Below are 24405 nucleotides of genomic sequence, written 5' to 3'. Positions count from 1 at the left end.
GATTTTCCAATTTTTTTCCAGTTAATCAACTGCATGTTTTTGGACTGCGGGAGGAAACTGGAGAACCCAGGGGAAACCATTGTGAAGTTCAAAAGTTATTGTAATCAATGTGCAATACCAAAGAACACACAACAATAGAGTACAATACAGTAAACATGGAGTGACTGACATTTGGGTGTTATTGCTTTGTATGTGTTTTTCTTAGTGCGTACTTATTTTGGTCATTAGTGTGGGGAGATGTCTCCTAGCAGTGATGGTGAATGAAACACCCAACCCTTCAATAATTGTAATAACGCAATATCATTATCTTGATAACAGACTTTCATCAAGATATATACACAGCTCCTAGTATTGCCCATAAACTATTCATCAATCCACAAATCAGTGATTCATTCTCATACATTTTTCTCATTGATGAATAAGGAAAGATGGCGTTAAGTGGCACTTGCACAGGTCCCATAAAGTTGTTGACATCTTTGGTAATTTATTTGCAAAGACCTTTAAGAGCTCAGTCGGAGAGTCAACAATTGGCTCAGGGAGAGGAGGTTAAACTAGTGTGAGTCAGTAATGGTTTTGGCAGGGTTTGCAAAGTAGGAATGACAAACACAAACACACACGCTCTGTCTTCATCATAATAAAATAGTCAATTCTATATATTCCTTCCAATTTTCATAATTTTTTTGGAATTGTTCTGGCCACGGATTTATATCATGAATCTGTTATAAAATATACTGCTCAAAAAAATAAAGGGAACACTTGAACAACACAATGTAACTCCAAGTCAATCCCACTTCTGTGAAATCATAGTGTCCACTCAGGAAGCAACACAGATTCATTTTGACTTGTTTTAAGGACATTACATCAAAGTTGGATCAGCCTGGAGTGTGTTTTTACACTTTAATTTTGAGTGTGATTCCTAATCCAGACCTCCATGGGTTGATACAATTGATTTCCATTGATCATTTTTGTGTGATTTTGTTGTCAGCACATTCAACTGTGTAAAGAGCAAAGTATTTCATAAGAATATTTCATTCATTTAGATCTAGGATGTGTTTTTTAAGTGTTCCCTTTATTTTTTTGAGCAGTGCATATATCTATATAAATATATATATTTGAATGTAGGATGTGAAACACATTTGCTTTTGGCTCCAGCTGACTTTTGTGAAGAAGGGAAATCCATGACTGCTGTTGCTGGATGACAGAATCGACCACAATCGCTGTCATAAAATATACACATCATATATTATTTAGTGTTCTTTCACAATGGTAGAAGCTTTATAAAAGACAAACGCACACAGACAACAAAAATACATAGTACCATACAAATGACAATATGATAGAATTCATTATAACTTTAATTATATTTTCATATTTGCTAGAAAATTACCCCTTGATTATATCTTTTGCAATTCTTTCCAAATACAACAAACAAGCCAAGATAAACAGGCGATGATGTAAAAGTACTTTTACTTTGATAAAAAGTTCAGGTTGTTCAGGTGGAGAATGTCTTCCATCTCTGTTGTCTAACCTGTTCTCATTATAATTTCTTTCACTTTTCAGCTTCAGTAGACATTTGATCAATGTCATTTGCAAGATGCCGGATTCCTATCCTTAAAATGAAAATTGTCCAGAAAGTTAAAGTGACAATTTTACAATTTACAAAAAAAGGACGAAGCAAAGAATGTCAACACCATAATTGTGTTTTTACAAATTGTTATCATGCACTTCTGTACTGCATTTACATCATTGCAATGGGCTACAGTTGAGATGATACTATAGCCTCTGAAGATTAATTCTAGTTAATACAATTTAATCATTTCAAAATGAACTCGCAAGGCCTGGACTACTGGGCGGTATCGATTAGTACAACCAAATTGCCTATAAAAACAAGTTTGAACCATCTGGGGGGTTTGGGATCCCATTTACAGCTGCTCCTGTTTGTACACTAAACCCCAATTTTCTCCTGATATGATCCTTATACCAACAACATTCTCTTGCTATAAGACGAGTTACAAATACATATAAGGTTTTCCTCATATGAGTACTCTTAGGTGCGACATGATAAACAACCCTGTTATATTTTTCACGAGCCTCAATAATGAGTGGTGGTGATCTGGATAGAAACTGACAGGGCATATTTAAAGTTAATAAACAAACAGACAAATTGACTGGTGCTCCATGGGGAACTGGCGAAGCAAACCCACGCATTACTTGGGCAGCAGATGTGGCCTCTCGCTTTTGAACTAACTGAGGAAAAACTGAGAGTAAAGACCAACAGCAACAACAAGAGAAAAGCCCCTGTCCTCCATCTAACCTCCATTAACTATCACATGGGATAACATCATTCTTCTTCTCAGAAATATTTTAGAAGTTAAAGCCTCAAATACTTGTGCGAATTGAGTCGGAGGCTTGTTACCAGTTTCAGCAAATATAAGTCATTTTTATTGTTTAATATGAAAAGCAAACTCATAAGATACACAACCCATTATCCTCTCTCTTTCACACACACACACACACACACACCCTCTTGGTGGTCCATTGTGTCCAATGATGGACCTACCTCTGCTATTTGTGAGTCTCGCTGTAGCTATAGAGTCCAATCCTTGAGCCACACTGTCTGAGGTGAATCCACAGGCTGGGATTGTCGATATGGTGCTGGCTTCATGTCTCCTTATGCATTCCTTCATCCATCTATCAATTTGGTCCTCCTCAAGTCTGTGCTCTATTTGTCGGCAGACCCTCCGACTGGTGGAGTTTGGGGTGTATTTCCATGTGGGGGATCCGGTCGCTTCAGGATACACCCAAGATGCATTGTAGGCATCTGATGCTTATCGAGCATTCCTATGTGTCGTGTGTACAGTGTCCATGTTTCACAACTGCGGAGGATTGTGGTTAGGACTACTGCCTGGTAAACGTATGTTTTAGTGCAGAGGTTGAGGTATTTGTTCTGAAATGAGTCACCCAAAAGAAGATGATGCTTGAATGATCTGGTTTTGTATCTCCCTTTCCATGCTCCAGTCTTTGGAGAAGAAGCTGCCGAGGTATTTAAAAGATTCTGCAATTGCAAGGGGCTGGTCTGATACGGGGAAGGTTGTCGGTTGAGCTGCGTACTGGCACAGTACCTCAGTCTTGCTACCTTTAGATAGAGATCCAGTCTGCCATAGGCACTTGCAGGAACTGTGAGTAGAGCTTTAAGTGCTTCTGGTGAGTGGGCCAGAACTGCACAGTCACCTGCATGCTGTAGCTCGATGATGTACTTGGAGGTTACTTTCGTGACAGCCTGAACCTTTCTGATGTTAAAAAGGTTTCCGTCGAGCTTGAAGTCCACCATAATCCCACTGTCCCTGATTTTTTTCACGTAGCAGCAGTGTCACAGGGAACAGGAAGTTATTAAAAAGTACTGGAGCAAGGACACATCCCTGACGCACACCAGTACAGATCCTTCACAGGAAGTTGCCTTCCTGTAAAGACCATGTCCACAGTGCTTCTGTTCCTTCTGAATCCACACTGTGATTCAGGCAATAATTGCTCTGAGGTGTTATCCACCAGTTCTGTGCATAATTTTGGCCAGGACTTTGCTGGCAATCGCAGGTAGTGAAATGCCATGGCTAAGGGCACAGAGGGACTTATCTCCTTTGTCTTAGTAGATGGGGATGATGATATTTGAGTCCCTCCACTGTTGAGGAACCATTTCTTGCTGCCAGACATCTGCAATAAAGAGGTAGACTGTGCGAGTGTAGAGGTAGCCTCCATGTTTGTCGATGTAATTAGTCGATGGTAACTCTGAGCCTCTCATTGCTCGGGTAAGTAAGACGTCTTTTATAGCAGAACTTGGCACAATGATATAGTCCAATGAGTGCCAATGTTTGGAGCATGGATAGATCCAGGATGTTTTGTGTTAATTTTTGAGCTGGAAGAGGGTGTTTGTGTGCGGTCAACTTGTGTTCAGCACAAAGGCTTAACAGCCATTGGTTTTGACCTGTGATACCATGACTTCCAATGACTCCCTTCCACACCTTACTGCCTTCCCTGCTCTAGCATTGAAATTCCCAACAAGAAGACCTTGTCCTCCTTGGTTACCTGATGGAGAGCCTCATCTAATACTCAGTACAAGTAGTCCTTCACGTCATCCTTTGATGGACGAATCGGAGCATAAACACTCAGAAGGGTGAAAAATCGCTTCTTGGCCAGAGGGATCCTTAGTGACATAAGCCTTTCTCTTTTGCCAATTGATGTTTCTGGGAGTGTTGGTAGAGGTGTATTTTTTTGTATTGCTAATCCACCACCATGCTGATGCTGTGCCCCTGATGGGTTACCCCTCCAGAAGAAGTTGTAAGCCTGCCCTACTTCCGTCAGGGAGACTTCCTTTGGGAACCTGGTTTCCCTAAGAGGTTTTGCTATGGTTTTGCTATGTCAACATTGTAGCGGTTACGTTCTGCTGCAATGAGTGCAGTTCTCCTCTGTGGCCAGTCACTGACTCCATCAGGGTCCAGGAGGGTTCGTATGTTCCACGTAGCCAGTTTGCGACGGATCATTTTCTTCTGTTTCTTTGAGCACTGGGTGGAATGTCCTGATAGATGCGGTCCCCTATGCAGGATGATCTGAGTGGGCGATTTTTAGGGCCCCGTTTTCTAGACTCCTACCCAATAGGTGTAAGCAGCGTGGCTCCTAAATAGAGCTGCTTAGATGCACAGGAATCTGCCTGGAGCGGCTGTCACTCAACCTCAGCTGCTATCAACCAGAGATAGTCCTGTGCCAGTGGCGTGCAGGGTTCTGACTAGGAGCTGCCAGCACATTCAGACCTGCGCCCGTCATCAGACACTAGTTTTCTGGAATACCACCTGTAGTGTTCAACCAGCACAATGCTTTTCTTTTGGAGTGTTTCTTTCCCTTAGCCTTTTGTCATCCCAGACTCACCCCCAAGGCAGTGGGACAGAAGTTGATAGGTGCCTGTACATATCCACTGGAGTGGGCCTGCGCATTACGTCTATAGGGCCCGCTGCTACTCACAGATCCCCTGCTAGGGTAGCCTAGGGCCGCAAGACCCCAGTCACCATGTGTGGCATGAAGAGGCCTGGCTGGAGTTTTGGTGATGGAGAGGCCTTGTACTGGAAGGAGAAGACGTATGACGTGATGTATGAGTTGCTTCTTCGTTCATCACAAAGGCTAACCAACGTTAGTTCTGAAAGCGAGGTAGCAATCAGACAGGAAGTAGCCATGCAGCTTCCCTCTAACTACTGGACTAGATGTTCAGATACATACACACACACACACACACACACACACACACACACACACACACACACACACACACACACACACACATGTGCGCGGTGTGATACATAGAAATGCAAAGGAGGAAGGATGTGTCCTCTGGCAGTTGTGTGTCTTGGCCTCACTCCGTTTCCTGACCCTTTAGCCTATTGTGTTGATCTGGCGGGACAATCTCTGAGCAAACCAACCAATCCTCAGGAGAGAGAGAAAGAGAGAAAAAGAAAGAGAGTGAGAGAGAGAGAAAGAAAAAGAGAGTGCTCGACAAAAACCTCAACCTCAACCTTTCAGAGGACCAAATAATCTGGCTCTGTGTGAAGTTGCTGGGGATTTCAAAACATTATGAACGTGAATAGACTCAGATCTTTACCCCACCACTTGAAGAATAACATAACAACAACTGATGCAATCTGAAGGTGTCAATGATAACTTAACAAATGTCTATGTAGCAACATTTAACTGCAGTATACTAATCGTTGAAATAGGATAACAAAGACCTTGTGCGATTCTGCAAACAGCTTGACGAAAATTGATACAATTGATATTGTTACAAAAATGTAACAGCTGACAGACAAGATGAATGTGTTTCTTTCATTCATTAATGAATTCATCCATGGTCTATGCTACTTATCCTCAGGATCACTCAGGGTAGTGCCGGAGCCTATCCTAGCTGTCATTGGGCGAGAGACGCATTGGTTGCTAGTTGACAACAGGATCACATACAGAGACTCTATAGAGATTCACTTTCTCATTCACACATCTGGACACGCTACCGCATGTTTTTGACTGTGGAAGGAAACCCGAGAACCCGAAAGAAAACCCACACAGACATGAGGGAACATGGAGACTTCGCACAGAAAGAACGACCGTAGGAATCGAACCACGGACCTTTTTGCCGCGAAGCGAAAGCGCTTAATACCCCCAGAAGTGTTCAATGAACACAGACAATAAATTGGGTAATGACAATAAATTGTGAGTTGCTATGTTCAAGAGTGACTAAAACAATGTTTTTCGTCCGCAGCTTCCTCGCGTGCTGGACTATCACTCCGAAGGCATCGACATTCACTTCTGGGTTCGGATCGTCTCCGCTGCCTCGGACAAACTGAGAGAGGTAAAGCGGGGCGATGTGGTCCAACTCCATTCAAAAGGTCACCGTCCACTATTTTTAGCCGCCAGGAAACAGTTGCTTCCTCTCGCCTGAGTTTTTACGCAAACATAGACATCCAGTGCGTATGAGGAAGGCTAAATCCAGATTGGGATTCTTTGGCCCCAAAAACAGATACATCATCATAAAAGGGCCGCAATGGAAACAACCCCGAGGTCGAGGGAGCGAGCAAAGGCCCCATCCAGGGAGGTTATCGGACGTGATGAATTATCCGTTTGTTTACGTCCTTCTGTCACTGAGATCAGGTTTTCGGTTTAATGATATCTTTAACTCTACGTGGTGATTGTTACGCGAGTAAATAACCCCGGCTTGCGCTGCAACTGGGTAATTTGCAGGCTGCAAATCTGTCAGGAGCAACCGCTGCCAGAAAAATACTGGTATGTTTGTTATGTTTCCAAGGGACATTCAGTGTATCTGACAGCCTGACATCCTGTTGGCAAGGTGTTCCTCTACGGTCGTGACAGAAGACATGTAGCTTCCAGCTCGTGAAGCCGCTTTCTAATTAGACATGGACTTTTTTATTGAGACGATAAAATCTGTCTGTATTTTTCTTTTCATTTCCAACTGAATAATGTCTTTTGATTTTTGGCGGAAAATAAAATCCTCAGTGAATCCTTAGATGACAACAAATATTTATATCAGTGCTTCCATTATCATAATGGAAGCTTAATAAACCTCTGACCTTTTTTTAAGTCACAGTGAATTAATATCCAGTATGATTTTTTTCTTCTGGTGCAAATAATGAGCTGTATTACATTTATCTTGTCTTCAGTGACACTTATCAGTTAATCCATATTCACATATACATTTTTCAGTATTAAAGGCTTCATGTATGCTTTCACATGTATATCAGTGCTTTTTTGATAAATACGGTTTCACTTATTTAGTTTTCAGGTACCCTATAACATAGAATTATAATCTTTTTAGACTGCGATTATAATTTATTCAGCTGTATCAACGTCATCTTCACAAACTCTTAGATAAAGCGCATAATAATATCAGGGTTGACGTGAAACATATTCATAAAAAGTAGCCAAATTAATTCAGTACTTTTCTGTTGGTATACCATGTGTTGTTTTTGGCACGGTTTTGTTTGCAAACTGCTACTTTATGCAGTTCCATAAAATATATCACTCCTTCTTTGACCACTTATTTAATAGATTTTGATTTCAAGTGCTGTCATTCTTTCCTTCTTATTCCCACGTTTTTATTCTAAAAGCCACAATTTAAATCTACTCAAAAGCTCGTATTTTCTAATTCAAGTCTTTTTTTTTTTTTTTTCCTTTTCCTGGGTTTCCCGGCAGTTATTCCAGAGGAACAGTTCCCAGGAGCTTCTCCAGGTGGTGACTCCTCTCTTCCAGGACAGCCTGTCCTTCGGGCAGGTGATGGCCGCTGCTTCCAGCCTGGTGTGCGGTTACACGAAGGGGCCTTTTTCCAGCGTCACGTCCTTCAACTGGTACGAAGATAACAACTACAAAGTGTTTCTGGGCATCAACAGAGGCAGCGCACAAGGCCAGCACACACATGACAACAGCACCAGTGAGTAGACCCGGCCCACCATACACCATGCCTGGAGAATAAGAGGAATCGGAATTGAACTATTACTTGCAACGTCTGATTAAAGAAAGTCTCCAAATATACATAGGTAGCATGTATTATATGTGGCCTACTTAAGGTATTTGTTTTCTTCTTTGTCCAGTGAATGTGTACACTTTGAAAACCTTACCAAATTGTGATAAGAGGATTCCTAATGATATGTATTGGTTCCTCCACTAAAAGAAAAACTTGATAGTTTTGGCCGGAAAGTGTCCGAGTTGTCATTATTGGTCTGGTTACAAAAAAAATGTTGTAATATATCAGTTGACTGAAGTATTTTTCTTCATAATTAGCATGGCATTGATTTTATCTTTAAAGGACTTTTCTGGATCAAGGCATGTCAAAACCCCCCCCTGAATTCTTTGTAGTTTCCGAACTTTAAACAGTTAAATGAGTTTCTATATCCATTCAAACTGAGTTGCCTTTCTTTTTTCTTCTTTTCAAGTATTGCCGAGTTCTTGCACTTCTGTGTGTGAAATGACTGCATGCTTCTATTTTATTACACTTCTATTACAATGTAACAGCAATATACTTCATAATAATCTGTAACTTTGCCTTCTAGCACCTTTCTGCAACGATCTAGTGAGGGATCTGGAATCCAATCCTGCCTCCCGAATAGTGTGGAACTCTTTGAAGCCCATGCTGATGGGAAAGATCCTCTTTGCTCCCGACTCGCCAGCCGTCAGACAGATCATAAGAAATGTAAGCTCGATGGATTTCATAACTATGCTTCATTAACTATCCTTAATTTACTGTTCACCTGTTGTGCACTGATTGTATGTACAGACTTAGATCAAGAACTCGCAAAGCTCCTCAACACAGCGTCATGCACATTTTTAAAAATATTACTCTGACTTTAGTATATTTTTTCAACATATGTTTTCCAAGATGGATATTTTTTTTTATATTTCTTCTTTCTAAAATTCAGTGAGCATGAAGGACGTGAGGAGAAGTTATCTCTGTGGGAAGCTGCCTTTAAAAAAGCAGTAACTTATTTGGACATCTACATTTCCAATGTTATGGTATCCTGGTATGATCCTTATACCAATATTATGACATTGATATAAACAAAAAAAATATGAAAAATATCACAATTAGAGAAAAGTAAAATTCTTCCCTAGATATGATCAATGATCAAATTTATTGCCATATGAAATTTTTTATGGCTTGAGCTTTATAAAGCCCGCATTTCATTTGTTTACTTTTTTATTTTTTTATTTTATTTAGACTTTCTTGTTGAATTAGACTTGAATAAATATTTCATCCGAAAATTCAAGTTTGAATTAAATCCAAAAACCAACCTCTTTGTTTTTGTCGATCACACACACACACACACACACACACACACACACACACACACACAGAGTCGAATTAACCATTCGCCTCCAACCAACAGAGGAACGGTCTTCAAATACTTCCTGAGTAAACACGGGATATTACAGATACAAGTTAAAGGTGAAGAGCAACAGAATAAGCACTCAGAAAGTAGTGCTTATTCTGATTATATAGTTACTTATTGGTTTAGTTACTTATGGGTTTTGTTGCTTTCTTTGATTTCCCCTTGAAGCAGGTAGCAACATGTTATGTCCAGGCCTTTTGCAACTGGATTTAGATACGAGCCCGTCAAAGCCCTTTACGGGGCCAGCGGTCATGGACGGCTTGGCCGCAACGCAACAGCACCTGTTACACAAGCGACTGGTGCCACGGCTTTTTTTCTGTGTTATGTAAGAAGTGGAGTTTGTCCTTTTTGATATGATAAAATACTTTTTCCTCGACACAGACTGGGCTCTTCCACTGCGCTAAAAACAAACAAGAGTATTGAGCTACAGTGACATACAGGATTCATTCATTCACAAGACCACAATCGTGTCAACCTTATGACGGTTTATTAGTTAGAAGCTCAGAATGACACTTTTAGTGAATGTTGAAATGTTCTAAATGACAGCCGTTGTGCAATGCTCAGGTATGTCGGGCTTTATCTACACTTTCCATCACCCCATAGTTTCCATAGTTTATTATGCTACTCAGTACAATCCGGAGGGTGAACACAGTCATCTCAAAACTATCAGCTTACGCAACAGCTTCACTAAATCTATTCAACAAAAATATTTTAAAATGTGATTTGTGGTCGTAGTTCATTTATGGCCGACACTTTTCTGTGACAGCAGTTCATAACACATAAATCACAACGCTTATGTTATACAATATATGACGTAAACAACATCATAAAGTGATGCTTTCCTGCGCTGTTTGATATGTTTGATAAACTAGTGGCGACACTGATGACATTGATATAAACAAAAAATATGAAAAAAAATCACAAAATAAGTTGGAGAAAATTAAAATTCTTACCTAGATATGATCAATGATCAAATTTATTGCCATATGAAATTTTTTATGGCTTGAGGTTTATAAAGCCCGCATTTCATTTGTTTCCTTGTTTTTTTTATTATTTTTTTTCATTTTGACTGTTTTGCTGAATTAGACTTGAATAAATATTTCATCCAAAAATTCAAGTTTGAATTAAATCCAAAAACAAAATGAGGACTGAAATGAAAATAAAATGAATATTGTTCGAAAGATGGAAAGGTTTTGCCATTTTAATTAAGTTAAAGACACATTTATGTTTCTCAGTATTTTCAACAGCTAGAATGAGACGCTGAAAACTCCTTGAAAACTTCAGAAAAGTGCATCCTTTGAAATTCATCCTAGATCATAGGAATATCTGTGAACCTTAAAAGGAAATATATATTTTTTCCTGAAGCATATTGTTTTCTGTTACCAACCTTTCGATGAGAAATCCCCATAGCACTAAACGCGATTGAACCCCTGCTCATGAAGAAATACGCTGTTACACGGAACACCGTATATCTCAGCTGGCGAGCCGCACCCCATCCCAGCCCCCAGCTTTTTGGACCGCTGTTAAAAAAAAGGCCTCGGGGGAAGGAGGAAGCGCTCACTTGTGGGAACCTGACTGGGATTCACCGGACAGACTGAATGCATTTGGCCAGTTGTCACCAACGGCCTCCATTGTCACTCCGCCTCTATTGTTCCCATTGTCACCCAAAATCAGACACACAGAAGAGGAAGGGGTTTAATTGGGTGTACTCTCGAGGGGTTTCATCCCCCACTGCACATGACTGAGTCCCGAAATAGTCAGCCTTTGGTTTCGGCTGCACGGGACACTGTACCTATGCACACACAGCCTTGGAACGATAAGCGCGCTGTAAATATTTTTGCCGCACAGTTGTCGATGATCTGAAAATGCGGCGGTACTTTGCGTGAATGTGTGCGCTGTCCATCTTTTTGTGGGAATTTTATGTAGCAGGAGATTAAGAGAGTGACGATAAGGCGCGTGCGCGTAATGCGCCCGTGCCAACTTCCTCCCTCCTCAAACAGTATGTACAGTATCTTGAACTTCTCATTTTTTGAATCTTTCCTCACTGTGTGTTTTTTTTGTCCCCTGCCACAGGCGAACACCACATTTGAAGAGCTGGAGAGGCTCAGGATGATGGGGAAGGCCTGGGAAGAGGTGGCGCCGCAGATCTGGGCTTTTTTCCAAGATGGAGTCCAAGTAAAGATGATCCGGGTGGGACAACAATAGAATCATCAGTATCAGAATAATTCTCTCCTTTTTTTTTTTAATCGCCAGCTATTTGCTCCTTTAACCCGTATAGTGTGTTCAGGTCAACCTGACCCGCCTCAAATTTTTACCTCAAGAAAAATGACGCAAGGATTTTTTTATACTCAAACTCAATGGCCTTTGATAATTTCATGTAAGGAACATACAAATTTAGGGCTGGGACTTCAGAGGCTTGTTTTTCACAAAAATAAATAAATAGATAGATAAACAAACAAACAAATATCTTAGATGAATAAATAAATAAATAGATAAATAAATAAATAAATAAATATAGTATTTTTGGTTTTCTTTTTCAGGATATTGCAAAACTTCATTTTCCAAAGAAAACAATCAAATAAACATTCATTTGTAATACAAACCAAATTTCTACCGAGGTATTTTTCCGTACGTGATACCAGAAAATATTAATAACTAACGTTTAGTATAGCTGAGATGCCCAGATTGCTATATCTCAGTTAATGACAATATCTTATGAGTTTTCTGTGCTGTTTTAACACCCTTTCAACCTGGTCTGACACACACACACACGCACACACACAACCGGACAAACGCACAAATGCAAATGCACACAAGCAGAACGTAAGGCTCCAAAAACAGAAAAACATGATCCCGGCGTTTAATTAACTGATTAATGATGTTGTTGTTTGATACTGAATTTTTCAGACACATTGATATTTTTCACCGAGGTCTCAGGAGTTCACAGTGTTTTCAGCTCGACTCCGGATTCTTATCTCACCAAAATATGCCAGCTCTTTCCCGTTCCCATCTATCTTTCTCTCCTCTGTGTCCACTGTATGCTTCCCTCTCCTTTCCTCTGTTTCAATTTTTTTTTTCCACTGACTTCACAGTTTTCTATTTTCGCTGAACTCCTTTGCAGTGGAATGTTATTTTCCTGCAGGTCTCGCAGCAACAACGTGTCAACCCCCCCCCCAAAAAAAAAAAAAAAAAAAAAAAAAAAAAAAAGGAAAAGCAAAAAACAAAACACAAACAAGCTTTTTCTGATCGCTTTCAGGACACCATTCGGAATCCATCAGTGATGGATTTCATCGACAGGAGTCTGGAGGAGGCGCCGTTCTCCTCCAAACATGTCCTCAACTTCCTGCACAACGGGCCCCCGGAGGAACGTCTAGAGGACGTGCCTGATTTTGACTGGCGGGACGTCTTCAACCTCACTGACAGGATCATCCGGATGCTCAATCAGTACGGGGATGTGAGTGGCCACCGCTGGTTTTACTACCTCTACGGCGTAACGCACCCATTCTCAAAAGGTTCCCTAATCTTTATTTGCCTCACAAATTCCCTTCCGATAGTGTGCAAAATTCTCTTGACTAATAAAAGACGGCTAAACGTTTTCAGATGACAGTAAGGTGTCAGAAATCTTTTCTGTCCTTTTTTTTTTTTTTAACCTTTTCTCCCCTTTGGACTTGACGTTCACCTGAAATGCGGCAAAAAGCCCGCATGGACCTATTCATGAAATAATCCAATTGAGCGCCGGATCTGTCACTCGGTGAATTTCAATACCCCGGTTGCGTAATTGCGACGCACTCACCACCGGGGCCCGGTGGGATGGGAGCGTTTCAGATAAGCTGTCTTTTAGCTCAATTTATGTAAATCTGCCCAGGTGGGACGAGGGCCAGCGCAACAAATGAGCTGTCGAGTCCTCTTTTGTTTACCGCTGATGGAGTGGAGGGGAAAAAAAAAAACAAAAGAAAACGGGGGAAAAAAAAAAAAAAGGAAACTGTGAAACGTCGCTCCGTCGTATTCTAGCCGGACGATTCATTCGAAGTAAATCAAACTCTTTCCCCGCGGAGGCTAATCAGGATGAGAAGCCTAACACACCGGGGGGTGACACGGGGGGCACCTGGGGGGGGGGGGAGGGGGGTTCGGCTGGGCGGAGGCTTGGCGCTCTTTGTTTTTGTCCTGTTCGAAGCTTACAGCACTTGAGTGTGACAGAGGGAGCAAGAAGGAATGAGGCTGATTAGATACAGCTGTCACTCCACCCGCCATCCTTTAGAAAACGGCTACAATGACCGTGGTCTTGAAGGCTACTTGGCCGCACGTTGGTGGCACGTAGACGGCTCGCAACCGCGCATCGGCTCACTCCGCTGGCAGCTCAGGCGAATGGATAGTCATTTTGAGTTGGCTCGGTTTAAATGTGCTTAATTGTGATTGTGTGTGATGTATCATTTGTGTTTCTGTGGTTGCAGGGCAAACTTTTATGTGTGTGTGTGTGTTGGTTGGATGAGCTTGGATTGAGAAAAGTAATTTATTTGAAGTGTTGCTTCTCCATCTGCACTGGCCAGCACTGAATGCCCGTGCTGGTCATGTGATACACTTCTTACCGTAAACATGTGGCGATGATCCGGCAGCAGATACAGCAGCTTATTCTTCTTCTTCATTTCCTTTTGGCTGCTCCTTTCAGGGTTTGCCATTTAAACATTTAACCCTCTCCGCAGCACCCTCTCCTCTCACACCAATTAACTTCATGTCCTCTTTCACTTTTTCATAAATCTTGGTCTTTTTCCACCTCTTCCGCCTGGCAGTTCCAACCTAAGCATCCTACTACCAATATGTTCACTATCTCGCCATCCCAGTCTGACTTCTATTGCCGAAGCATCTCACGTTGACATGTACTGATCCTATCCGTCCTCGTCACTCTCAAAGAGAAGCACAACATCTTCATCTCTGCTCCCTCCAACTCTACTTTCCTGTTCCTAAACCAGACAGCATTGCTGGTCTCACCTCTTGATTAACGGTGTCGGTCTTGAAATCCTGTAAAGTTCATCAGTAATCCTGTAATTTACATCAGAAAACAGAGTAATAGGCTTGATATTTACAGTGGGTGTTAACTCATAGTTAATGTGATTTAATTACAGGGCATGTCAAAGTCTTATAATAATCCAGTGAAGTAGCAATCTGCCATGTTACCTGCTAACCAAGTAGTACTACTACTACTATTTGTAATCATTACTTCTACTTGTTTTAGGAATGACAATAATATTTAAATGATCATTATTATGAAAACATCATAAGGGAATTATGATTATGACAGTTTGAAAAGGCTCTCAGCCTCACAAAAAAAAAGAAGCTATTTAAAGAAGGTGTTTCATTATATTGAGATTCGGCATCTTTATTATGATATGAAAAATTTCATACTGGAATTCGATTCACGGTGTTTTTGAAATGAACTGTTAAAATCAAAATTCTTTTTTTTTTTTTCGCTTGCTATTGAGGAAATAAGTGAATTGCTAAATGAATGGTAGAAATAATTATAACTATAAAGAATATTGTATAATGTGTATCTTGTCATGAGGTTTAGTATGAATGTGTGTGACTCTGTCAAGGAACTTGTTCTAATAAATGTTCAAAAAAAAAAAAAAATCAGCGTTTTCTTTAAAAAGTGCAGCACAATATTGCATTAAAAAACATCATTCTGCACGTTTTTTTTCTCACTCAGTGTGTCCTACTGGATCGATTTATGCCTCTGCCTGATGAGGACACCATCACGTACCGGGCCTTGGATCTTCTGGCGGAAGGCAAATTCTGGGCAGGTCTTGTCTTCGAAAATATGTTCCCCTGGACCACCAAAGTCCCGCCTCACGTCAAGTTCAAGATCCGAATGGATATCGACACCGTGGAACGAACCAACAAGGTCAAAGACAGGTCAGAAACTCAAAATCAAGTGCGAGAACAGATGAAAGTATGATGGCGCACTCCGATTCTGGCAACGTGTTTTTTTTTTTTTTCTCAGATATTGGGATCCCGGTCCCAGAGCCGACCCCATGGACGACCTCCGTTACGTGTGGGGGGGCTTTGCTTACCTCCAGGATATTATAGAGCACGGGATCATCAGGACTCAGACCGGGAAAGAGTGGCCACTTGGGGTTTACCTGCAGCAGATGCCTTATCCTTGTTATGTGGATGATCTGTGAGTGGAGGAGAGATTGATACTGTGTCGCAATTCAATTTTTTTAGGCATTTTAGAACACATGTAAATACTCTGGTACAGGGGTGTCAAACTCATTTTAGCTCAGGGGCAACACGGGGGAAAATCTATTCTAAGGTGGGCCGGATCGGCAAAATCATGACATATGAATTACTGTTACGTACCTATTGTTCAATTCACTCCTCAAACCTGGTATTTTTTTAGCTTTGCGAGCCGGATTAAACCTGTTCACGATCCCAATCCGGGCCACTGGCTTTGAGTTTGACACCCCTGCTTTAGAATGTTTGTTTATTTATTTATTCATTACACTCATCTGGATAATCTGTGGATGGCAAAGTAAGAATTTAATTTTACAGGGAAACGTGTTTAATTAACTTATTCATTACAAATTTATTCATGTAACACTATGACAATTAACACTTTGAATCTTTGACTCCTTGAACGGATAACGTCATCACAAATGCCCGAATTTAATTCGACGTTCGCAAACTCATAGTTGTGTGTTTATATAAAAACACAAATCACGATTCTTTGTTTGCTGAGATTCAAATGGCTCTCTTACACAAATCTCATTTTAAAGCTATTGATTTAAGACTTTTTCTGTTGTGTGTGTGTTCAAGATGCAATCCCATCTCAACGCCCTCCGTGTTGTATTCCTCCTCTCTCCCCCAGGTTCATGCTCACATTAAGCCGCTGTTTCCCCATCTTCATGGTACTGGCCTGGGTCTACTCCGTGTCCATGACGGTCAAAAGTATCGTTCTGGAGAAGGAACTCCGCCTCAAGGAGACCCTGAAGGCCATGGGGGTCAGGAGTGGAGTCATCTGGTCCACCTGGTTTATCGACAGCTTTCTCATGATGGGCACAAGCACCGCTATGCTCACAGCCATCATCATGGTGAGGGAAAACAGCCATCCTATTCTTTTTTGTGCATTTAATAATTGCCGTCTATGTTGCTGCTTATTCCCGTTCGGTTCTGTATAACGACGAGACATCTGATCCCGGTGTGACTCCAGTGTCCGTCATCACATAAACTTCTGTGTATTACAGCTTTATTGTGAAGCAGGTGGCTTCCTTTGAGCAATGAGTGACTAAGACTAGTGTGTTGATAAAATCATTAACAGACAAACTGTGAAAGGTGTGACATCATGGGAATGGTGTCAACAAGTATGCAGGAATGGGTTGTCAATGATTCACATTTGTTCCCTCATTACAAGTGTCAGCCAGTGATGTATTAAGATGGGCTTGTCGTACCCTCCAGTGGAGAAAATAAGCATTACAACATACTAAATTTACAAACGATTGTCAAGGTGTGCGTGTAACTCCGCCAAGGTTTAGCCTTTATTTACTTTCACAGATACAACTTTATATGAAAGATATTATTTATTTCAGAACATATTTTGGAAATGCATATTTTTTGTGCTGTTCTCACAGCACATGTACTTTGGACTATTATAAGAGTACTTAAGGGAAAACCTGAATGTGTCTCTCCTGTGTCTAGTTTTGGCTCTATTTTGCCATGTACTGTATATTTAATTCATTCCAATAAATACATTATATTTTTCTCTGGCTTTCAGGGAGGGAGGGTTCTGAACTACAGCAACCCCTTAATCCTTTTCCTTTTCCTGCTCACCTTCACGACGGCTACCATCATGCAATGCTTCCTCCTGAGTGTCTTCTTCAACCAGGCAAACCTGGCGGCAGCCTGCTGTGGCATCATCTACTTCACGCTTTACCTCCCGCATATCTTCTGCTTCGCCTGGCAAGATCGACTCACCAAAGATATAAAGATCCTGGCGGTAGGACTTCTGCACCCCTCCCCGAATAAAATAAAATAAAATAAAATAAAATAAAATAAAATAAAAATAATAAAAAAAAATCCAGTATTACTGTTTGAGGGGTTCATCCCTCTAAGGTCCTTCTGTTTAACATTAATCTTGGCCTCTCTTATGTGCCCCACTGTATAGAGACCGGAACTTTTCATCTTAGCTCAGCAGAAAAAAACAACAACATTTCAATGTTATTTTTCTGACCCATGCATCCACAAAAATACCACTAAAGATACTTTACATTTTTACTTAAATCAAATTCATGCTCATATTCATGATTTAGGGACAAGTTTTGGGATGGATGTATTGCCCCTAAGTTTCGATGTGTTGCATTGAGGGGTATGATAGGGTTTCAGTGTTTCAAAAATCCTCCCATTTCCCATGCAAATTTAAATACGTGTTCCAAAATCATTGCGATGTGCTTCATCCATCCATCCATCCATCCATCCATCCATCCATCCATCCATCCATCCATCCATCCATCCATCTTCTGCTGCTTATTTGAAGTCCGGTCACGAGGGCGGCAGCTGGAGTAGAGAGGCTCAGACTTCCCTCTCCAGCATTCCCAGGCCAGCATAGAGATATAATCTCTCCAGCGACTCCTGGGTCCTCCCTGTGGTCTCCTCCCAGATGGACATGCCCGGAATACCTCCCTTGGGAACTGTCCAGGAGAATTCGGCCAAACTGCGGAGAAAACTCATTTCGGCCGCTCGTATCTGTGATCTTGTTCTTTCGGTCACTACCCACAGCTCGTGACCAAAGGTGAGGGTAGGAACATAGATCTACCCATAAATTGAGAGCTTCGCCTCCTTGCTCAGATCCTTCTTCATCATGACAGACCAATACAGAGTCCACATCGCTGCAGATGCCGCACTGATCTGCCTGTTGATCTCTCCTTCCATCCTTCCCTCTCTGAACAAGACCCTATGATACCTGAACTTCTCCACTTGGGGCAGGACCTCGTCTCCGATCCGGAGTGGGCACTCCACCTGTTTCCAGTCGAGCACCATGGTCCTCGTGAGAGTTGAAGGTCATGATGGACTGATGAAACCAACAGAACCACATCACATGTAAAAAGTGGACTCGATCCTGTAGCCACCAAACCGGATCCCTTCAATGCCCTCGCTGTGCTGAGATATCCTGTCCATAAAAGTTATGAAACGAAGGGCAGCCCTCAGGTGTCACGATCTCCTCTCGGTAGCCGAGAGGAGACACGGCTGGGTCAAATTAAGAATCAGCGGCCAGCTGCCACTAATCAAGATCCCTATAAAGGGCAGCGGCATGCTCTGCCTGGTGCCGGGGGATTGTGGTTGCCCAACAACCCTGACCTTGTGGAGCCCCCCACGACCCCTGTCGCGACCGGACCTAGCCGCGGTGCCTGGACTTCCCTTTGCCCAACAACTCTGACCTTGTGAGACACCCTGGTGGACCACCGGACCCCGACCCTGCGGGAACCACGTTACAACCGGACCCAGCCGGCCGGAGGTCCAGGGGGGGGCCTGGTCCACAAGGGGGTCTCGCAGGGTCAGGGTCTGATGTTACACCGGCCGGCTGGGTCCGGTCGTAACGGGGTTAATTTGACCCAGCCGTGTCTCCTCTCGGCTACCGAGAGGAGATCGTGACATCAGGGAGTCAAACACACACCAAAAATGAATTCGACTTACAACTGGAAATGTGGACCAAACTCTGACACTGGTCACTCGGGGACTGAACAGCTGTGTAATGGGGTTTGGTACCCTACATTTCTGCGACCCCCACAGGATTGCCCGCAGGATATTGTCGAATGCCTTCTCCAGAGCCACCAAACACATGTAGACTAATTGGGCAAACACTCATGCCCCCTCTAGGACCCTGCTGAGGGTATAGAGCCGTTCCTCCCCATCACACCCTTCCAAGTTGCACTGTCGTCGCTCACGTGAATGTTGAAGTCTCCCATGGAGTCCCCAGTAGGAGCATTCTCTAACAGTCCCTCTAGGGACCCCAAGAAGGGTGGGTAAACTGAACTTCTGTTGGACGTATAGCAAAGTCAGAACCTGTCCCCCCACCTGAAGGTGGAGGGAGGCTACCCTCTTGGGGGGGAATCAATTTGCCCACACCAGCCTGGTGCCTCTCTATGGGGGCAACCCCACAGTAAAAAAAGGGGCCAGCCCCTCTCAAAAGGCCTGGTACCAGACTCCACGCTGTGCGTCAAGGTGAGTCCAACTATATCTAGTTGGAGTCTCCAAGCTTTGCGCACCAGCATGGGTTCCTTCCCCGCCAAAGAGATGACATTCCATTTACCAAGAGACGGCTTCTGCAGCCGAGGGTCGGACGCCGAGGTCCCCTACCCTGACCGCTGCCCGACTCACACCCTTTCTATGGGTGGTGAGCCCAGGGGAAGATAAATACTCAGTGCAATGTGATTCAATCAAAGAGATATCAAAATAACCCATAAAATACCCCAATGATTTACATTTGATTCATTTAAGGAGGGGAATTTCCAGAAAGAGCAGGAGCTGTAAGAACATCCGCTGTCTGTAAAGCTGCTTTTCTTCCTCCCTCAGAGTTTGCTGTCCCAGGTGGCGTTCGGCTTCGGCACAGAGTACCTATCACGCTATGAAGAACAGGGTTTGGGTCTGCAATGGGACAACATCCAGACCAGTCCGCTGGAGGGGGATGAATTCTCCTTCCTAACCTCTATCTGCATGATGGGCCTGGACACGATGCTTTACGCTGTGCTGGCTTGGTACTTGGACAATGTTTTCCCAGGTCAGTGTAATCGAGCACTGTTTCCCAACCACTGTGCCGCGGCACATTAGTGTGCCGTGGAAAAATGCCCACTTTCACCTGATTGGTCTGAAAATTGTTTATCCAACGCAAATACTGTGTCTTCCTATGTCTATGTGGGCAGCGCGCCCATTCCATGGCACCGGGTAGTGAATTAACCTGTGCATTTGTGTATCAGAGTGATTAGTGACGCTTTGCGTGACACATTTTTAAAATAAAAAGTACTTGTATCTGCATAAGCAAACAGGCAGCGTTGTTGAAAACTACCAAGACGAGTGAGAAAGCGGTGAAAGCTGCTGCAAAGTTGCTGAACTCATCTCTAAATCCAAACTGCCACACACCGTAGCAAAACATTAATACTACCTGTCGGCAAAATCAATGCAGAAGAAATGCTCGGCTCTGGCGTTGATAAAGGAATAGCCCGAGTTCTCTCAAATAATACCATTTTTAGACATATTGATGACATGTCTTCGAACAATGCAAAAAAGTGTTCTGGAAAAGTTGCACATCAGTGGGAAATTTGCATTGCAACTCGACGAATCTACAGATATTAGATATATTAGATTTCACACTAAGTAAATTGAGACTACGGTTTCATTCTAATTCGTTAAAAACTGTTTTTGACATATTTATTCGGTGGTGTGCCGTGTGATTTTTCTAATGTAAAATATGTGCCGTGGCTCAAAAAAGGTCGGGAAACACTGTAATAGAGATTGAATTAAATGAAGGTGAAAAAGACCCCAAAATGGCAGATTCTCTACATTGCAGTCAACCGTTTAGGGGCACGGATGTTCGACCCAGTGGAAAGTATGAAACCTGTCAAGGAAACACAGCAAGTTACCCGTTTTAATCTAAGTGGCTGGCTGTCGCTTAGAGGATAATACTTCTCAAGTTCCAAAAACAACCACAAAGAACAGAAGAAGTGATTGCACTGACTAGACAACCAAATGTGCAGTGTGACCCATCTGACAAATACAGGAAAGGAGTGTTTTTTAGAAAACTATGACTAAATTCATCAAGAGATATACATATTCACATGAATAATTTTCTATTGCTAAGGTGTTTTTTTTTTTTCATTACAGGACAGTATGGAATTGGCAGGCCATTTTATTTCCCCCTTCTGCCCTGCTATTGGTTCAATACTGTGGTTCCAGCTTCAGGTTAGAATCTTTTTTTTCAATTTTTTACAATTTCTGCAAGCATTTGGGGGATTGAGGTGGCATGATGGTGGTTCGATTCCCGGCTCCTCCGGACTCCATACTGTGTGTGTGTGTGTGTGTGTAATCATTGTGTAATCACCATCACTAAAAACTGGTTTGTTATTAATAATTTAAAAGTGGATGTTAAGGTATGTTTAGAAATGTGTGCGTGTGTGTGAAAGAATGATGAATGTAATCCACCCATTCACACAACACTAGGTGTTGAAAGCGCTGCATAAGTGGAAGTGATTTACCGTTCCACAAAAAAATTAAAATTATGAAAAAAGGAAAAAAAAAAATGAAGTTTGGTTGGTATTCAATAATTTTTTTTCACAAACAATGCCGCATCTTCCTCTGAAAAGACAACAAGCAGAACCAGGACAAAAAGGGGTTCGATAACCTGGTGAGTAAGGGGCAAGAGGAGACGCAGAAACAAGAGGAGGGCGACAAAAACGAGAAACCCAAGACTCCGGAGGAGGCGTCATCGTGTGAACATGGGGATCAACGTGAGAGGCTGGAGGTGACGAACGAGGACGAGGGCACGGACAACCAGGAGACAGACGGTACGATGTGTTTCCTGTCGCCCGCTCTTTCCGACAAGTTCAATTTCAAGCCATGAACTTCCAAAAAAAGAATCACGGTTACATCATCACAAACTATTTGTATGGCACATTTCTCTTCTCATGGAGCGAACAGTTGATCTCAGCTCAAAATCACAATACACAGTCTCTCAACTGGATTCTAGTGTGGGAATGTAATATCCTTGCGTGTGTTTGCACATGCCTGTCAAGCAAACTCTCAGCGGCTGCTTCTTTGCACTCAGTTAATAAGTTATTGGACCGGTTTCCCCCACATTCCTGTCTCCAGATTGTACATTTGTTTACTGAGGTGGAGTTCGAGATACCAGTGCAAATGGGGTTTGTGGTAATTGGGCACAGAGTATCGATACAAAGCTGTAATTACATTGATATGACTGTTGAGTCATATTTTAAAAGCCTTAATGTGCGCACAACTAGCGACCCTTGGAGAATTCATCTCAACTCCTGAGAACTCACATCAGAACTCACTGTTTCCAAAGAATCTCTAATAACCACTTTTAATTTCCGTTCATATAGTTTATTTGTTATTTTCCATCTACTTTGGTATCGCTATGATAAAGCAATTTTCCCATTGGGTTAATTGTTTACTAAATTTTCAAACACAATTCCGATTCATAGTCATTTTCAGGATCCCAGTCTTAGGGTAGAAGTGAGACTCTGCTCCCCTGTGCTAAATATAAATCTTGTGAAATTTCAACTTCCTGTACGGTGATAAAAAACAATCTCTGTGCTCCGCAGATACCTGAAGGTGCAAGGTCCTCCTTTACTTGTTGATACGTTGGGTCTGCGCAGGAAGCGTCACATGACTAATGCGTTCGCTCTGACTGTGCAGGTCAGGTGTTCTTTGAACCTGAACCAGCGGGCCTGGTGAAGGGGGTTTGCATTCAGAACCTGGTCAAGGTGTTCAGCGGTGGCTCCAGACCCGCTGTAGACGGCCTCAACCTCAGCTTCTATGAGAGCCAGATTACGGCCTTTCTTGGACACAATGGAGCCGGGAAGACCACCACCATGTAGGTCACACAACCTCTCCGTTACCCCTTGTCAGTCAGGAGTGGAACCTCAGAAGAGCCATTTTTTGGGAGCTTTTTCTGTCTTACAGAGCTAGAGGCCTTCTCCCATTTGCTGCCTTTATTCATGCTACCAGGACAAATATAGATAATTTACATTTCAAGTAATCTCTTGGTGAAAACAAGCGTTTCAGTTCAAATCAATGCATTCACATTAGTAACAATGCAACAGTGAAACCATCAACCAACTACACACACACACACACACACACACACACACACACACACACATACATCACAATGCATCATCTCCTTTAAAAAGAGGTTTGTTGAACCACAGAAGCATCTGATCAACCATTTTGGAACCATTAATTTTCAGCTTAATATCAGCATGTTTCATTCCTTCTCTCACTGTTTCTCTTTCTCTCAGGTCCATCTTAACTGGCATGTTCCCTCCCACCTCAGGCACCGCTACTATTTATGGCAAAGACATCCGCACGGACATGGACACCATCCGTTTGTCTCTGGGAATGTGCCCTCAACACAACACCCTTTTTCAGCAGTAGGCAACTTCTCCTTCTATGATCAAGTCATTTTAACACATTTCATCTAAGGAGGCATCTTAGATATGCTTCACGCCTTTCCTTTAATAAATGAATGAATTAGATTTCCATATGTATAAGGAGAAGTATTACAGATATGTTATTTGTATTTTTGAAAAAGAGTTATCAACTTTAAGTATTTTAGATTGATTTTCTTTATTTTATATATATATATGTATATGCATATACATATATATATATGTGTGTGTGTCAGTGTCAGTATATATATATGTGTGTTCAGTTGCTCTTTTCCATATTTTTAAATCTGAACTATTGTCAGCCGAATCTATTTCTAATTTTGTTTAATTTAATTCGTTACTAATTAATTCATTAATTGATTTTTATTGATGCGGTATGCATTTAAAAGGTTATCTATCTGTCTATCTGTCTATCTATCTATCTATCTATCTATCTATCTATCTATCTATCTATCTATCTATCTATCTATCTATCTATCTATCATATAAATATAAACTCTGTGAAGTGGAGTTGGAAACGCTGATACTATATTTGTTTGTTTCACAGCAATACTTACTTGATTGGCAATAACTAACAAATATTCAGTCATTAATCCATGAATATGGAGGTACTTAAATAATAATTTATACTTAATTAATCCCTTGTGGGGAACTTAATTCTCTGCATTTAACCCATCCTGGATGAACCATAAGCAGTCGGCTTCCGTCCATCAGCGCCAGAGGAGCAGTTAGAGTTTCAGTGTCTTGCTCAATGACGCTTCAACACACCAGGAAGAGCAGGGAAGCGAACCAGGAGTTTCGGTTCC

The 24405-nt window shown here is 42.0% G+C and overlaps 1 protein-coding gene across 3 annotated transcripts in view; it reads left to right on the top strand.

Moving 5' to 3' along the window:
* The window catches only part of abca4a (ATP-binding cassette, sub-family A (ABC1), member 4a), a 55061-nt gene that overhangs the window by 6678 nt on the left and 23978 nt on the right, over window positions 1-24405 (top strand). For 2 of the 3 annotated variants that reach the window (XM_086151488.1, XM_086151486.1), the window contains exons 8-21: window positions 6293-6382; window positions 7741-7975; window positions 8595-8734; window positions 11505-11621; window positions 12688-12885; window positions 15133-15338; window positions 15427-15603; window positions 16294-16516; window positions 17197-17418; window positions 19992-20196; window positions 21297-21374; window positions 21776-21976; window positions 22845-23022; window positions 23450-23581. In XM_086151488.1, the coding sequence (XP_086007614.1) occupies window positions 6293-6382; window positions 7741-7975; window positions 8595-8734; window positions 11505-11621; window positions 12688-12885; window positions 15133-15338; window positions 15427-15603; window positions 16294-16516; window positions 17197-17418; window positions 19992-20196; window positions 21297-21374; window positions 21776-21976; window positions 22845-23022; window positions 23450-23581 (2402 nt within the window). The remainder of the gene's footprint in view (window positions 1-6292; window positions 6383-7740; window positions 7976-8594; window positions 8735-11504; window positions 11622-12687; window positions 12886-15132; window positions 15339-15426; window positions 15604-16293; window positions 16517-17196; window positions 17419-19991; window positions 20197-21296; window positions 21375-21775; window positions 21977-22844; window positions 23023-23449; window positions 23582-24405) is intronic. The other variant, XM_086151487.1, reaches the window with a different exon arrangement.

Source organism: Fistularia commersonii, chromosome 8, assembly GCF_037954325.1.
Source record: "Fistularia commersonii isolate RoL2024-O1a breed Wild chromosome 8, RoL_Fcom_v1.0, whole genome shotgun sequence".
In the NCBI taxonomy this organism is placed as follows: Eukaryota; Metazoa; Chordata; class Actinopteri; order Syngnathiformes; family Fistulariidae; genus Fistularia; species Fistularia commersonii.
The sequence above is the reverse complement of the archived record's forward strand: the minus strand, read 5'-3'. Positions and strand labels throughout refer to the sequence as shown.